Below are 17,155 nucleotides of genomic sequence, written 5' to 3' on the forward strand. Positions count from 1 at the left end.
TTAGTTCTTGTGGAGAAACCTGCTATTTTCTTTCAGAATCTGTATATAATGAATTACATAGATCCGCTTATGGGTTAGGTTATTTCATAACTCCTCTGAGGGTTGGAGATAAACATGTTTATTTTAATTTATGTCCATAACGCCATATCAAAGTATTACACAAAAGAAACTCAGAATCAAATTTCTCACTAGTCTTTGAATGTTCTTTTCTTCTTCTTTCAGAATGATTACGCACCTTCTACGTCCTCCTTCCTCAGAGTGGCTTACATCAATGGAAGTGAAAAACAGGAAACTTGTTCTGGACCAGTGACTTGGAATTCACTACTTAGGGAACACACTGAACGGTTTTGGGATCGAAAAAAGTTATCTGCATCGTTTTGTCTTTCGCAAGAGATACCTATTTTACTTGGTGCTGTTGCTGGTGTCATGGTGATGCATCCGTCCCTAGGAGCTGATGGTATTGATTCTTTGAATATTATTGGTGGCATTGATCCTAAGATGAGTGTCCCGCTGTTGCTAGCTGTTCTATATTACAGCAACTTGTTATCTCGAACACACGTCCCTTGTCAGAGTCTATTGGTGAGCTACTCTCATTCATTTTATGTATCTTCAAATCCAAGTGCTGGTCTCTTCTATTAATCTCTCCTTCAGTCTAGTTCCCAATTTATTTCTTTGATGTGCAGTCCAAACTTCTGGGGTTACTCCCGTCATTAGCTGCACAACAGGTGATGATTCCACTTGTAGTTCAGACTATTACTCCAATGCTACGCAAGGATGCGAAAGGGTCAGTACACCTTTTTCTGATCATTTCTTGTGTATCATATTTTTCTAATCGTGTTTGTAATAGTTGATTCTGGGTTGAAACCCTTACTGGGGGCTTGCACTCGATTTTCACCTTTTCTATGTGGTAAACGGGTAGTCTTTGCAAACAGCTATAAGTGGTTCCATTAACTTCTCTGATACTGGGCTTATAATATATGATATTAGGTTGATTTGTAAGCCAAAAGATTAGTCTGTGATGTTTCATGCTTTAACCTACATTTACCAAACTTGTTGAATTGGGTTTTTGGGCTCTACATTGTTTCCGTTTCTGACTGTCATAAAATGGAGTCGACATGAGTAGCTCTGATGATGGTTTATTATAGTCTGTTGTATGCTACAGCCGTTAGATTACTTTGCCAGACCTGGGTTGTCAATGACCGTGCCTTTTCGAGTCTGCAAGTAAGCTCTTCTTACCAATCTGAAATTTTTTTCGAGATTGATAAAGTCAGCTTGCTATGCTTACTTATATGTACTTCTATGGTACCAATTATTTTAAATATTCAGGAGGTGTTGCGCCCAAAAGGATTCATAGACTTTATTTCAGAGAGACATATCTGCATTAGCATGGCTGCTTCCATTTACGATGTATGCAAGAGACATCCTGATAGGGGAGTAGACCTAATCTTGTCCGTTCAGGTATAGTTTCTCAAGTGACGTTTGCTGTTGCTGCTTTGGCTGTATATTGTAAATTTTGGAGTGCCTTCAATATTTTCAACTGGATTCCTACTTTGATAGGCCTGTATAGAAAGCCAAGACTGTCAAGTTCGAGCACTTGGTTTTCAGAGTCTTTCCCATCTCTGTGAAGCCGATGTCATTGGTACTATCTTAATACTTATTTGTGTGAGTTAATTCCTTTCTATTTACTCATGTTTTATCGTAACTTTTGCTTTGTTTATCCAGATTTCTATACTGCATGGGGTGTCATTAAGAAACATGCTCAAAACATCAAACTGGATCCTCTCCTTGCTTATAGGTTAGCAGAGCTAACATCCCAAATCATATTTATAGGCACAATTGAGGTGTCTAAATTGGTGCATGGATCTTTTAGCCACTGCTGTTTGAGGTGTCTGAAAAAATATTTGATGTATAACTAGCATTGCTTTGGTGAATATGTTGCAGTGTATGCCTTCTTCTAAAGTGGGGTGCAATGGATGCCGAAGCATATCCGGAAGATGCAGAAAACGTTTTGAACATTTTGTGGGAAATTGGGAGCTCTATGCAGATGCCTCTTGATTCCCTATGGACAAAGGCACGAGTCTCTGCCATAGTGGCCCTGGGTCAATATGAGGTAAGTATTGGATTTCAGTCTCTTGTACGTCTTCTTTTGGTATGTTCCAGACCATCTTTGGCTCTAAACTATTAATATAACACTTTTATCTAATCATGATCCATTTTTTTCAGGTATCATTTATGGAAAAAAAAATTTCTGACTTCAACAATAATTGTGCATATATGTTCTTCTCGGAGACAAATGCGAAAATTTTGAATGCTTTAGAAGACCTTTCAATCAAGATCATGATTCATGAGCACAGGTATAGAGCTTGTAATGTAACGAAACTTTTCCTGGTTTAGAATCTCATCATCATCATATTAAAATTACTTCTCTTTCTGACCTAACAGCGTCCGGCGTAGATATGTAAGACAGAAAAAACTTCCTGGTAATAAGATTGAAAAGTTGCTGGATGTGATACCTCAGGTCATCTTCCCTGCAGGTGTAGTTTGATTTTCAGCTAAAATAGTCCTTAAAGTGTTAACACAATTAGTGAAAAATGCAAGTGAATCTGTTGGAATAGATAAATAAAACCTTGAGATGAGAATTTTTACTTGTGCTTTCTTTTATGCCTAATAACTAACTTAACTTAATAATTTTCAGTTCTTGCTGTGCTTTGAAACTTGTGATACAGTTGCATTATGAAATACTCAGTTCTATGCGTTATGTATACCTTTTCGCTAAATATTCAAATAATCAGTTATGTAATATTCTTTGTACTTCACATAAACTAAGTGCAGCACCATCTGATTCACAGGGAAAGAAATGAAGACTGGTGAACTACCTGGTGCGGCATTATTATGTCTATCTTATAACCCTAGAGATGTGAAGTTTGGGTCATCAAAAGTAAATATTGTAAATTTAACTTTCTGCTAGGAGATTTTCTATACCTCTGCATACTGACGTTCATATTGTTGATCGCAGAGCTTTCGTGATGTTCATGGTCAATACGAGGAGGCATTTAGAGTAGTAGTCAAATCTCTCCAGCTCTCAAGAAATATTTCCCTTGCTCTTATTTCTTTGCAATCACTGAAAGCTTTTATGGGGCGTTGGATGAGAGCTAATATANATCATATTTATAGGCACAATTGAGGTGTCTAAATTGGTGCATGGATCTTTTAGCCACNTGACGTTCATATTGTTGATCGCAGAGCTTTCGTGATGTTCATGGTCAATACGAGGAGGCATTTAGAGTAGTAGTCAAATCTCTCCAGCTCTCAAGAAATATTTCCCTTGCTCTTATTTCTTTGCAATCACTGAAAGCTTTTATGCGGCGTTGGATGAGAGCTAATATATTGTCCATTGATGCAACGACTAAAGAATTACCATTGGATAAAACCTCTAATGCTGCAAACAAAATCATGAAGGTTTGAGATAGTTTTTTTTCTGTTGCAGCTTAATTCGAATGCTTCATTCTAAGTGTTCAAACATTAATTGGGATTATGTTGTGCTTTTAATGAAGAGTTTGGTACATATGGCCGAAGAAGCTCTTCCGAGGTGTGCAGAAAACATAGCACTGGCGCTGGGGNTTATGGAAAAAAAAATTTCTGACTTCAACAATAATTGTGCATATATGTTTTTCTCGGAGACAAATGGGAAAATTTTGAATGCTTTAGAAGACCTTTCAATCAAGATCATGATTCATGAGCACAGGTATAGAGCTTGTAATGTAAGAAACTTTTCCTGGTTTAGAATCTCATCATTATCATATTAAAATTACTTCTCTTTCTGACCTAACAGCGTCCGGCGTAGATATGTAAGACAGAAAAAACTTCCTGGTAATAAGATTGAAAAGTTGCTGGATGTGATACCTCAGGTCATCTTCCCTGCAGGTGTAGTTTGATTTTCAGCTAAAATAGTCCTTAAAGTGTTAACACAATTAGTGAAAAATGCAAGTGAATCTGTTGGAATAGATAAATAAAACCTTGAGATGAGAATTTTTACTTGTGCTTTCTTTTATGCCTAATAACTAACTTAACTTAATAATTTTCAGTTCTTGCTGTGCTTTGAAACTTGTGATACAGTTGCATTATGAAATACTCAGTTCTATGCGTTATGTATACCTTTTCGCTAAATATTCAAATAATCAGTTATGTAATATTCTTTGTACTTCACATAAACTAAGTGCAGCACCATCTGATTCACAGGGAAAGAAATGAAGACTGGTGAACTACCTGGTGCGGCATTATTATGTCTATCTTATAACCCTAGAGATGTGAAGTTTGGGTCATCAAAAGTAAATATTGTAAATTTAACTTTCTGCTAGGAGATTTTCTATACCTCTGCATACTGACGTTCATATTGTTGATCGCAGAGCTTTCGTGATGTTCATGGTCAATACGAGGAGGCATTTAGAGTAGTAGTCAAATCTCTCCAGCTCTCAAGAAATATTTCCCTTGCTCTTATTTCTTTGCAATCACTGAAAGCTTTTATGGGGCGTTGGATGAGAGCTAATATATTGTCCATTGATGCAACGACTAAAGAATTACCATTGGATAAAACCTCTAATGCTGCAAACAAAATCATGAAGGTTTGAGATAGTTTTTTTCTGTTGCAGCTTAATTCGGATGCTTCATTCTAAGTGTTCAAACATTAATTGGGATTATGTTGTGCTTTTCATGAAGAGTTTGGTACATATGGCGGAAGAAGCTCTTCCGAGGTGTGCAGAAAACATAGCACTGGCGCTGGGTGCACTATGTGCAGTAAGATTTCATAGAAATGTGTTTCCATATCTGTAGTGGTCAACTGTCTCAATACGTATTTTAATCTGTTTGTTGTTTCAGGCTTTGCCAGCTGCTGCTCATAATATTAAAGCGACTGCATCAAAATTTCTGTTGAGTTGGTTGTTGGAGCATGAGCATGAACACCGTCAGTGGACGGCTGCTATTTCTCTTGGATTGATTTCGTCGTCCCTACACGTGACTGACCACAAGCAGAAATTTCAGAATATATCTGGGCTTCTTGAGGTACTTCCTATACCTATGAGTTGCGGGAAAAATTTATAGTGCTAACTCTTTTGTGAAAACGCATACTTTGTCGTAAATTTGCATGCACAATCAGTCTTGGTCTTTCTCACTCCTTACATGATTCATTTCCACTTAAAAATATTTCTCATGTCTTTCAGGTTTTGTGTAGCAGTAAAAGCACTCTTGTAAAAGGAGCCTGTGGCGTTGGATTGGGTTTTTCATGCCAAGATCTGCTCACTCGGACTGAAGCCTCTGCGAGCTCTGATATGGACAGGGACTCCTACTGGAACCAAGAAGAACGGCTCCTAGGGAGGATACTGAGGTTGCTATCTTCAATGTTTCATTGTTTCCTGCACACTCCGTGTGATATCCTAGAAAGCTTGTCTGCACTGTTCCCACCTGGAAAGGAAGACAACGTTATAGGTTTACCTCAGCTGTTGGATGAGAGTTCTGATGATTTTGATGATGATACATGGGGTATAGCTGGACTCATTATAGGTTTGGGGATGTCAGTTGGTGCAGTATATAGAGCTGGGAAGAAAGACGCTGTTGTAAAGATTAAAAACCTGATAGTATCATGGATCCCATATGCAGATTCTCTTAAGCAAACTCCGGTTTCTAATAGTAAGGTATCAGTGAGACTGTTTTCAGTTGGTTCCTGCCTTGCACTTCCAATTGTGATCACTTTCTGCCAAAAAGTAGAACTGTTTGATGCACATGAGGTAGATCATCTAATCGGTTGTTTCAAGGACCTTATTTCCGAGTTGGTTATTGTTAGAAAGTCTGGTGCTTTACGTAAGAGGTTGTTGATGGCATCCTGTATTGGGGCGGGAGACCTCCTTGGTTCTGTTTTAAATGAAGGTATCCACCCTGTTAAGATTGAGTCTGTTAAAGGGTTACTAGAACTGTTCAAGAAATGTTACTCTGGACTTTACCCACCGATTGCTCACTTTGGAGGCATGCTCGGAGTTGTTAATGTTTTAGGAGCAGGTGCTGGGAATTTGGTGTATTCCCATCCTCTACCCCGTGCTCCTCCAGCCAGTTCAGATGAAAACGTTAGTTCTTTGGTCTATCTTTGTCAAGATCATTACTGATTTATTCCCATTTAGATAAATGTGTTTGGGTTCCTAACATTCATTTATTTTGTTACAGGAAATCTCTTACGTGTCAGGTCCTTTGCTTTCAAACGCATATTTTACTCAGCAGTTGACGCCAGTTGTGCAAGAAATATTTCTTATCGCACAAAATACCAAGGATCGCCAGCTCCAACATTATGCTGCATGGTCAATCTCAGTTCTTAGAAATTACATGCGGTCCGAGGAAGCATCAAGTCTCAGCAATGAAAACCAATCTGATGCCTCTCTTCGTAATTCCATCTCTCACAATGTTCCTGAACATACCATGGTCATGAAACTTTCTCAAGGCCTGACAAATCCAAGATTTCCTTTGGTATGTCTGCATAAACTTAAAGGCTTTCTTAATTCTTATAGGTGGAACAAAAAAAAACTTGAAATTGTTTCATTATATTGCTGCTATAGTAAAGTATAAGGTGATTAGTTTGGAAATAGACCACAATCTGTTCTCATACTTATTGATCTTTGTTGAATTTTAGGCGGGTAGCCCTCTGAATATTGGCACACTGGAAAGTGCTTTGCGGTGTTTGTCTCATGCTCCAAGATTGCCAAACTTGGACTGGGGAGCAACAATAAGACGATTAATGAAACAAGACACTCAGACTGATGCATCGCAATCAGGCAATGTTCCCAAGGAAAGAACTCTTAGGGAAGAGTGTTTCAAGTTTTCATTAGCCCACGCAAGAGAATTTGATGAACTTCTAGCTTTTCTAGATGAGTTGTCTGAGCTAGCCAGATTCAAGGCGGTAGAGCAAAGTCTCCAGTCATGCCTGCTCTGTCATCTAGGGTATTTAATGAGAGTATTCTCAGGTTCAAGAATGAATAAATTATTTGACGATGTCTCTTGCTTTGTAATCTCGCTATCTTCAGACCAAGCATATAGCTGTGAACAGAAGAGCTCATTGAGGGTCTCTTGTTGGAAGGGTCTGAGTCAGTGTCTTGAAGAAACTTCGCTTGATTCTTCAGAATACATCACAAAGATTGAAAAATGCATAGAGTTGGTTTTTGCTGTCTTACCGGTAGCATCACAATCTCCTATAGCAGATCAGATGGGTTCGGTGAAAGAGTGGTCAGAGGCAGTTAGATGTCTGCAGAAGTCGCGTCTGGATTGGTTATACAAATTCCTGCAGGTATGTAATATCTGCATCATGCATCTTTTGTTTGCCAATTTGTAAGCTACGTACCACTTTGTGGACAGCTCGTCGTTTAATAGAGATTTGTTTTTTCATATGCAGGTTTCAAATCTTGAACCTGGAAACGGAAAGACAGACTTCCAAGGTGATCTANTGGGGAGCAACAATAAGACGATTAATGAAACAAGACACTCAGACTGATGCATCGCAATCAGGCAATGTTCCCAAGGAAAGAACTCTTAGGGAAGAGTGTTTCAAGTTTTCATTAGCCCACGCAAGAGAATTTGATGAACTTCTAGCTTTTCTAGATGAGTTGTCTGAGCTAGCCAGATTCAAGGCGGTAGAGCAAAGTCTCCAGTCATGCCTGCTCTGTCATCTAGGGTATTTAATGAGAGTATTCTCAGGTTCAAGAATGAATAAATTATTTGACGATGTCTCTTGCTTTGTAATCTCGCTATCTTCAGACCAAGCATATAGCTGTGAACAGAAGAGCTCATTGAGGGTCTCTTGTTGGAAGGGTCTGAGTCAGTGTCTTGAAGAAACTTCGCTTGATTCTTCAGAATACATCACAAAGATTGAAAAATGCATAGAGTTGGTTTTTGCTGTCTTACCGGTAGCATCACAATCTCCTATAGCAGATCAGATGGGTTCGGTGAAAGAGTGGTCAGAGGCAGTTAGATGTCTGCAGAAGTCGCGTCTGGATTGGTTATACAAATTCCTGCAGGTATGTAATATCTGCATCATGCATCTTTTGTTTGCCAATTTGTAAGCTACGTACCACTTTGTGGACAGCTCGTCGTTTAATTGAGATTTGTTTTTTCATATGCAGGTTTCAAATCTTGAACCTGGAAACGGAAAGACAGACTTCCAAGGTGATCTAAAGAAGATCCAGGCAAAAGCCAAGCTAGCAAAACTTGGCTCAATTCCATTTTCCGAGTTAGGAAAACTGAAGGCTATTATATTAAATTGTGAACAGTCAGGTCAGTTAATTACTACTATCCTCAATTGCTATATGTAAGCTAGGTACAATCAAAGATCATGTTACAATCAAAATTTTCGTATTTGTTAGGTATTTGGGACGTGTTGATTGAGATAGTAGCGGCTCTGCATTACGCCGAAGGAGGAATCAAAAGACAGTGGCTCGTTGATGCAGTTGAAATCAGCTGCGTTTCTAGCTATCCTTCCACTGTAAGCCTCAAAGTCAATGTCAATAACTCATTCATGAGAATCTTTCTTCTATGTTGAAATCTGCTTTTATCCTTTTACAGGCAATTCTCTTTGTTGGCCTTCTCTCTAGCATCTGCTGCGAATACATGCCGTTTCTCACTTTAGACCGCTCCACGGTGTTGAGCGATATGTCTGTTACCATAAATTCTCTCCTGTCTGATCCCATCTATGAAGTGGTCGCAGAGCCTTTCATCTCGTTTCTATGGACTTCATTGGAACGTATTTACAATTTTGCAACTGACACAGACGCCAATGTAGGGCTAAGCTCACAGCAGATTGAGGGAAGCGAAAGAGAAAAAGCACCAATGATTATGAAAGTAATGCATTACATTTGTGTAGCCTTCAGAGATCACTTGCCTCTTGAGAAACAGCTTAGACTTGCTTCTATGGACATTGCTTGATTCCTTGTAAACTATTGTATATACTAAATACTTTTTTTTTTTACTCTTGGGATATTTTGGTGATTAATGGAATTTTCGATTCCCACATCGTTGTAATTCGATATATATTTAGTAGTGCGAATAGTAAAAGACATTTTCACGTTTTTATATAATGGAATTTTCGTGTAATGATTATGAGCTTCTTCTTGCTTTCTTCGGTATATAACGAATATGAGCCTTTCTTTCTGTCTTTGGTACGTAACGAGCTAGTGCTTTATTTTTGTGTTTTTAATTACATATTTACGTTATATTTTTCTGATGCCTTTTGCATTTATCTATATATAAATTTTCCTTTTAAATAATAATATAACCTTTTTATTTTGACATAGCTTGTTATAATATTTTTAAGTCATCCAATCATACACTTTATGCATATTATCATTCTTGAAAATACCTTCTCTCTTTAAATAGATTCCATCTTCTCTAGCTCTCCAATCCCACAGATTTCCTTCATCAAACCAATTGAATTGCTTAAATGCTGTAAAATTCTGATAGTGTTTATAATTTGGTCCTTGTTTCAAAATACACATGTATCAAGTTGTACCCCAATTGTCAGCCATAAAACCAATTTTACAATCCTGTCCAACTGGTATTATTTTTGGACCTATTACATCATCTTTAGAATAACATCTTATCCATAAGAGTTTTTTGAATTCGAGTTCGTTCCCGATTCTGAACATGCCGCGGGATACATGGTCAAGCATGTAAATGCAAAAAACAATTATAAAAACTGAAAGGTTTTTCATAATTTTTTTTTTCTGGGTAGATGTTTGTTTTTGTTAGTTTTTTGTTTTCTTTCTGGTACTATACACACACACCCACATATGTATTAATAATGTTAGCACAAGATATCTTTCAGTATTAGTTCTAAGTTATAACAAATATGTATCTTACATGTGAAGATATCTTATAATAATCATATTAGGTATGGTATACATAAATCATTAGAATTGAATTTTGAAGAAAAAGGATAAAATAAAGTTTTATGGGTAGATGTTTGTTTTTGTTAGTTTGTTATTTTTTTTTTGGTTTTTGGTACTATATATATACACACACACCCACATTTGCATTAATATTGTTAGCACAAGATATCCTTCAGTATTAGTTCTAAGTTATAATAAATATGTATCTTACATGTGAAGATATCTTATAATACACATATTAGGTATGGTATACATAAATCATTAGAATTGAATTTTGAAGAAAAAGGATAAAATCAAGTAGCATTTTTGGAAGATCAATTATAACTCTATATATATATATATATATATATTATTTAGTTTAGATAGTTATAAATTCCGATAGATATTATGAATTCAAATAAATTTATCATCTAATTTATAACATAACTAAAATATTAGTTTTGAAACATAATTTACTAAATTTTAAATTTTGATTCAAAAGATATAAAAAGTCAAACTTATGAAGTTTCAACAGTCCCCAATTATACCCAATCTGTTATTTATAAAATGTGAATATATTTCTATCTTATTATATAAAACTTAGTTTTAAAGTTACTCATTAACAAGATCGTGACATTTGTCAGTTACGTTGTATCGATAAGATATTGACAAGTGTCAATTCTAAATTAACTTAAATATTTGAAAATTATAAAATGTAAAAAATCTAAACCTATGATGAAAAACGAAATCTATACATAAGTAACAACAAATAATTATTTATATATACAAAAAGTTAAAATTAATTTCCAAAAACAAAAAACCAAAACTAATTTCTAACTATTAACCTAATTTTACTGGACCTTTTTTGTATTTCTTTAATAAATTATATAAAGCTTGGTTTCTAAGTTAACTGTTAACATGATTGCAACTAGTGTCAAATCTATCAACAAGATTTTGACATGTGTCAAAAATTTAGAAAAGGAAAACATTTTTATTATGTAAATTGTAAGATTTGATCTTCAAAGTTAGTCGTTAGTGTGATCATGATTCATGACATATAAATTTTTCGCTAAGATTTTGACACTTGTCGAGAAAATTTTAGAAAAAAAACACTAACAAGAAAATTTTAGAAAAGAAAAACTAATAATTTTCTATTGTAAAGTTTGGTTTTCAAAATTATTTGTGTAAAGTTATAAAAGATGTTGACACATGTCAATTTATCGAGATGAGATTACGAAACCTGTCAAAAATAAATATTTTATTTTTATATTATATATCTTTAAAATATTTTGTATGAGATTACAACACATAAAAGATTCTAACATGTGACATGAATTAATTTAGTATATTCTATTGTTTTCAATTTTAAATTTGTGATGATGTAGATTAAGATTTTATTTGTTTTATTTGAATTTCCTTTCCAGTTAAGGATATGAACAATCAATATTTGTTTTTTTTTTTTTTTTGTCAACCAAACATTAAATTAAAAGATAATTCCAAGGTTGGTTGCCCAAACCGGAGGGTAAGAGTTTACAAAAGAAATTTCAGAAACTAAAGATCTCAAAGAACGAGCAAGACAATCTGCCCTCACATTTGATGTACGCGGGATCCTGGTAAGAGTGAAGGAGAAGGAGGATGATCTGAGCAAACTGAAATAGTCCAGCAGATTGGAAAAGGCGGACCATTCGTCAAAGGATTGCACCATCACAACTAGCTTTACACAGTCCATCTCATAATTTTGACAGTTAAAACCAGCTACCAAGAGAGACTCCATAGCCCATATCAAAGCTTGTAACTTCTCCATGCAAGGTGTGATTCGGTCGATGCAGAAGAAGTTGCATTGGTCGACACGAGACATGTGTCGGTCGATACCAATTCACAGTCGATGACTATTATGTGTGTTTTATGGTTTGGTTGATTGTAACTTGTTTGTGATTGTTGTTTATACTTTTAGATTTTATTGCTTGTGTGTATAACCCAGTAAATGGGAGGACTTTCTTGATCCCGAAAATCTTGTACTCAGAGTCGCGGATAAAGTCGCGGCTCATTCTCTACAAGAGGAAGAGAGTTTCATCAACGCTATCAAGCTCTTTTCGTGCAAAAATAGCAATTGAAGTGGACTCCACTACCAGAGATTAATTACTAAACTAACTTATAAAATGTGATGATTAAATGAATTATCTTTTACCTAAAATACCCTTTTTGCTTTGTTAGAAAAAAATAAAGTCAAATTTACCCTTCCAGAATTTAAAAAAAAAAAATCAAAATATTTTCAAAAGTCTGCCGAAGTAGTTGTGACAGATTTATTTGTGTACGACAGATTTAGTTTTGTACAACCAATTTATTTTTGCATGACAGATTTTTTATGACAGACCTATTTTGGACGACATAATTTTTGAACTACAGTTATGACAGATTTATTTTCACGATATACTTATTTATAAAGACACCACAGACTTTCATAATATATGACAAATTTGATATAATGTCTGACAGATTTATTTTTTACGGTTATTTCAGATTTATTTTCTCGATTAAAAATTTGTCGTAACATGATAGATTTTTTTACAGAAAAATAATTACTAGGTTGATCTGTAGTGATAACAGATCTGCTTTAAGTTACGATAGATTTTTTAATTTAACAAAAAATATGTCGTTTGATAACAGAATTATTAACATTTCTAAAAATTGCTAAAATGACCTATGTGAATATCATATGTTATGGCAGATTTGTTTATGCTATGACAGTTTTTTTTTTGGTTTCAAAATTCTGGTGTTTGATAACATATTTATTAGATGTAAAATGTAAATATAGTGATAACAGATTTGTTTTAAGTTAAATTTTTTCAATCGTATTTTTTTAATTATATTTTTTATAAATCATATTTTTAAAATCATATATTTAAAGCATATTTTATACATTCTAATTTTCCTTAATCATATTAAAAATTAACATCATTTTTAAAACATATTTTCTATATATTATATTTTATAAATCTTATTTTAATGTTTTTTATATACATTACTGTTTAGTTATAATTTCATACATTATATATATTTTTTATAAAACTTATTTAAACTATATAATCATAAACTTCATATTTTAAAAGCATATATTTTTATATAATATTTTTATAAACAATTTTTTGAATATTATTTTTATACATTATATTTTATATCATATTTTATTTTTATAAATTATATTAAAAAATAAACATCATATTTTTTTAATAATTTTCTATTTTTCATTAATCATATTTTTAAATCGAAATTTTAAATACTATATTTTTTGGTTTTCCATTTTTTCAAATAAAAAATTCTGGTTTTTAGTCAATTTACGGAAAAATTGTGTCATTCTAGTAATTGGATAAGATGGAGTATTAATCTAGCAATTAATTGTCAAATTTGTGTCAAACCGGTATATCTTCACTTTTAATAATATTTTTTTTTATGTTGTGAAAAAATTATGATTATTCCAAAAATTTGTATGAAATTTAAACCAGTGGCACATCAACTATTAAAGTTTTACTAATGGCCAGTTAGATCTTATCTTCTTTATAAATGTATGAAAGAATACTTATCTTATAATGGGAGAGTTCATTGTAAAAGTTCCAAAACAAAGATGACGTCGGTGGTGACAATCACTTGCCCCGTTTGTCCATATCAAATTCTTCAATTATGATAACCCTTTGGTTAGAAAAAATTAACCAAACTAAACAATTATAAGACATAAAATATAGATATCGATTAAAACCGTACATGTTTAACGTAGATATGGACTTAATGACACAATGACATAGTTGTTGTGCCTATAATGAAATTATGCCATAAAAGCATAAGTCATATTTTCAAATTTCAATATGGGAGCATGACTCAATCGGTTATAAAGCAAAACTCAATAGGCGACACTTCATATCTCTATATAATTATGTAAGTAATGTTGTTAAAAGTTTAATCCTACTATCATGTGATATATTACAAAAAAATACTGTTACATTTTAAATAATTTAATAACTAACCAAAAAAAAGTTTATATTAGTTTATAAAAAAATAAAAAAAAAAGATTTTTGAAATTGTTTTACAGATTTCATTTATTATTTCAGAAATTTTAGAAAACAATAACAAACTATTTAGAATAATTATAAAACTAAGATAAAATATATATACAGTATAGATATATCCCTAAATCTTTTAATAATGACATATATATTTTAAAACTAAGATAGAACATTGCTTATATTTTAAAAATATATCATTTTATATTTAATTTATTGCTTACATACTATATAAAATATCATATCTAATTTATTAAATATTTTTTTGTAATGCACATCAATGCAGTAACATCTTATTAAAATCTAAGAAATCAAAAATGTTATATTTTATTCAATATGATATATATAACTAAAAAAAATCAAAAAGTTAAATCAAGATTTCTAAACACGACCGCTTCAATATAGATTTTGTTTGATTTCCTGGATTTTACTAAATTTATATGATTCACGGATTTAATTATTGTATCATTTAGCTAAAACGGATTGAAATCAGAATATGAAATTAAGTAAATCATATGTAAAAAATTATAAAATATAGAGTAAAACAAATAAAACTTTTAATAATATTTTACAACTAATAAATAAAACTTTTAATAATATTTTATAACATTTCCACTTGGTAACTATCTAGTATTTTATTAAAATTGAATCAATTGATAAATCATGCGGTGATTGATTTCTTTAGTAATGAACCAATTGATAAATAATATTTATCTCGATGATAATAAATAATCGGAGATCGGTGATAGTAACCATATCGATTGTTGATGGCGTCGCTGGTCTAAAACGGTGATATTATCAAACCAATAGATCAAATATTAGTATAATTCGATAAATATTTAATTAACAATAAACATGTGATAAAATATGACCAGCCGTTGGTAAAAAAGTGATTCAACATGTTTGACTAATAAGTGCTAATTGTTAAATATTGAAATGATAAGTCGAAGCAATAAACGATCAAATTAATTTAAGCATGATGTGGTTATTATGAATCATGCTTCGATATGTAAAATATAAATAAAGATGAGAGGATTAAAGCATGAGATAAAACTTATCTAGACAATTGATTTAAGAGACCGTCGGAGAACTTAGATATCGACTCTTTATCTTTACTCAGTCGGTTTAGAGGGTTTCATGATTTTGTTTTAGATGGTTAGAGATAGAGTATGCTAATAACGTACTAGAAACAAGAAGGTTTAGAGAATTATTTTTGTTATTGCTATATTTTATAGGATAAAACATATATATAGAGAAATAATATTAGAATTTAGGATTTATAACACTAAGGGCCCAGTGGACATCTATATAAAAATATAATCATTCATAACAAAAATTAATTTAAAAAGATACTTTAGAAATCAAATTGGTTTAGCGATTTTATTTACATATTAATTGAGTACTCGATTTTGAATTGTCATATTTTAGTTATTATATTTTGTGCAATTTTCTAGAGATTAATTTTGTAAACAAATTTGTAAATAAGTATAACTTGAAAGATAACACATATGTACTTCAAAAATATTAATATATATATAACATTTTTTATTCTCACACAGCTTCTTAACGTTTTTAATTTATCCAGTCATATACTTTATGCATATCAGTCGACTTTTGGCTGCCTTCTTTCTTTAAATAGATTCCATCTTCTCGGGCTCTCCAATCCCATAAGCCTCCACCATCAAGACCACTGTATTGCTTAAATGCTGTAAAATTTTGATAATGTCTATAGTTAGGTCCTTGTTTTAAAGTACACATGAAACGAGTCCTACCCCAAATGTTAGGGGTAAAAGAAGTTATAGAATCTTGACCGATTGGTAGTATATTTGGACCTATTACGTCATTTTTAGAATAACACCTCATCCAGAGGAGTTTCTTGAATCTGAGTTCGTTCACGATTCTGATTTTGGCGCCGGATACATGGCCAAGCATGTAAATGCTAAAAACAAATAGAAAAATTGAAAGGATTTTCATGTATATATATATATATTATATTTTCTTGGGTAAGTTAACTTGGTTTTTGTGTTTCTCGTACTATATATATACACACACATTTGTATTACTATTGTTAGCACAAGATATCCTTCATTATTAGTTCTAACTTATCACATATTTAATATTGTTAATATTAGAATAAAATTTTGAAGAAATAAGGATAATATCAAGTATCATTTGTGGAAGATCATATATATATATATAATAGAATTTTTTTAATAAGGCATGGATCATATATATAAATATATATATAATATAATTATTTTGAAAAATACTTGGGTTCACTTTTAGGGGTGAACTTTTTTGTTCACCTGCTCATTTTTAACCAGTCATAATCTTCTATACATCATCTCCATTTTCAACCAACCAATCAGAAACTTCAATTTAAGTTTTTATAATTATAACAATGTATACAGATTTTATTTCCTTATTTTATAAAGAGGTGGATGAAAGAGGAACCAAAATATTATTCAATTATTTTTAATAATGCATGAATCATATATATATATATATATGTAGATTAGAATTATTTTTAATAATGCACAGATCATTTTCTTTTAACTCCGCATCTTTATTTCTCCTCTCATTAAATGCTCGGATCTTTCAGGAAATGATGGAGGGAGGGAAAAAAACTGAAGTTTGCACCCTTTCATTTTCATTTTAATTGAATTTTTTTTTTGATAACTCAAGAATGATTCTAAAGGCTTCTTAGGCCCAAAGACATCATGCTTGACAATGATAGATAATTTCTTAAAATGCAACACAGAAAAGTATATTTTTCAGATCTCCCGCGAACTGTGTATTCTTGAGTTTCACCCATCAGATTGTTGAAAACAGAGCAAATAGGATTGAACAAAACCGTACATTTGTTCTTATTTCATAGGGCTTTAAATAGCCAAACTCAAAAAACAACTGCACCTCCTTATCATACGGAGGATTTTCTACAACTAAGAAACATGGGAGAACAATTCAACAGCCACGACTCCTACAAGCTACGAGTTTATTCGAACAATAAAAGATTTAGTCAAATAACACTAACAAATTCCTTCCCTAAACTGTTTTGCTCTAAGCAAGAACAGTTTACCTTGGCACTTCAACAAGTCCAAGCATCTCCCTCAACTTCACAAACGTCTCTAGCTTCAGTGGTTTGGTCATGATATCTGCCAGCTGATCTCGAGTACCACAGTGATATGTATATATTTTACACTCTTT

At 32.7% G+C, this 17,155-nt stretch overlaps 2 protein-coding genes and 1 pseudogene across 2 annotated transcripts in view; 1 reads left to right on the forward strand and 2 right to left on the reverse strand.

The window, feature by feature from the left end:
• Positions 1 to 9,085, forward strand: part of LOC104780012 (protein RST1) — a 17,926-nt gene extending 8,841 nt beyond the window's left edge. Inside the window, exons 6-24 of the mRNA XM_010504471.2 lie at positions 223 to 579; positions 684 to 784; positions 1,146 to 1,221; positions 1,327 to 1,458; positions 1,558 to 1,639; positions 1,723 to 1,795; positions 1,942 to 2,110; positions 2,224 to 2,354; positions 2,443 to 2,534; positions 2,850 to 2,938; positions 3,244 to 3,459; positions 4,717 to 4,794; positions 4,876 to 5,058; positions 5,217 to 6,113; positions 6,211 to 6,507; positions 6,671 to 7,321; positions 8,154 to 8,304; positions 8,394 to 8,512; positions 8,593 to 9,085. Coding sequence (XP_010502773.1) covers positions 223 to 579; positions 684 to 784; positions 1,146 to 1,221; positions 1,327 to 1,458; positions 1,558 to 1,639; positions 1,723 to 1,795; positions 1,942 to 2,110; positions 2,224 to 2,354; positions 2,443 to 2,534; positions 2,850 to 2,938; positions 3,244 to 3,459; positions 4,717 to 4,794; positions 4,876 to 5,058; positions 5,217 to 6,113; positions 6,211 to 6,507; positions 6,671 to 7,321; positions 8,154 to 8,304; positions 8,394 to 8,512; positions 8,593 to 8,952 — 4,254 coding nt within the window. The 3' untranslated portion in view covers positions 8,953 to 9,085. The remainder of the gene's footprint in view (positions 1 to 222; positions 580 to 683; positions 785 to 1,145; positions 1,222 to 1,326; positions 1,459 to 1,557; positions 1,640 to 1,722; positions 1,796 to 1,941; positions 2,111 to 2,223; positions 2,355 to 2,442; positions 2,535 to 2,849; positions 2,939 to 3,243; positions 3,460 to 4,716; positions 4,795 to 4,875; positions 5,059 to 5,216; positions 6,114 to 6,210; positions 6,508 to 6,670; positions 7,322 to 8,153; positions 8,305 to 8,393; positions 8,513 to 8,592) is intronic.
• LOC104783632 lies at positions 9,336 to 9,737 on the reverse strand (annotated as a pseudogene).
• LOC104780013 (pumilio homolog 15-like) lies at positions 15,521 to 15,922 on the reverse strand. Its single transcript, XM_010504472.1, has one exon. The coding sequence runs from the start codon at positions 15,920 to 15,922 to the stop codon at positions 15,521 to 15,523; it is 402 nt and encodes a 133-aa protein (XP_010502774.1).

This window comes from Camelina sativa, chromosome 4, assembly GCF_000633955.1.
Source record: "Camelina sativa cultivar DH55 chromosome 4, Cs, whole genome shotgun sequence".
NCBI lineage: Eukaryota > Viridiplantae > Streptophyta > Magnoliopsida > Brassicales > Brassicaceae > Camelina > Camelina sativa.

What these genes read in the sequence shown, in the direction of transcription:
- LOC104780013 (XM_010504472.1), bottom strand. Translation starts at nt 15,922, where the DNA reads ATGAAAATCCTTTCAATTTTTCTATTTGTTTTTAGCATTTACATGCTT.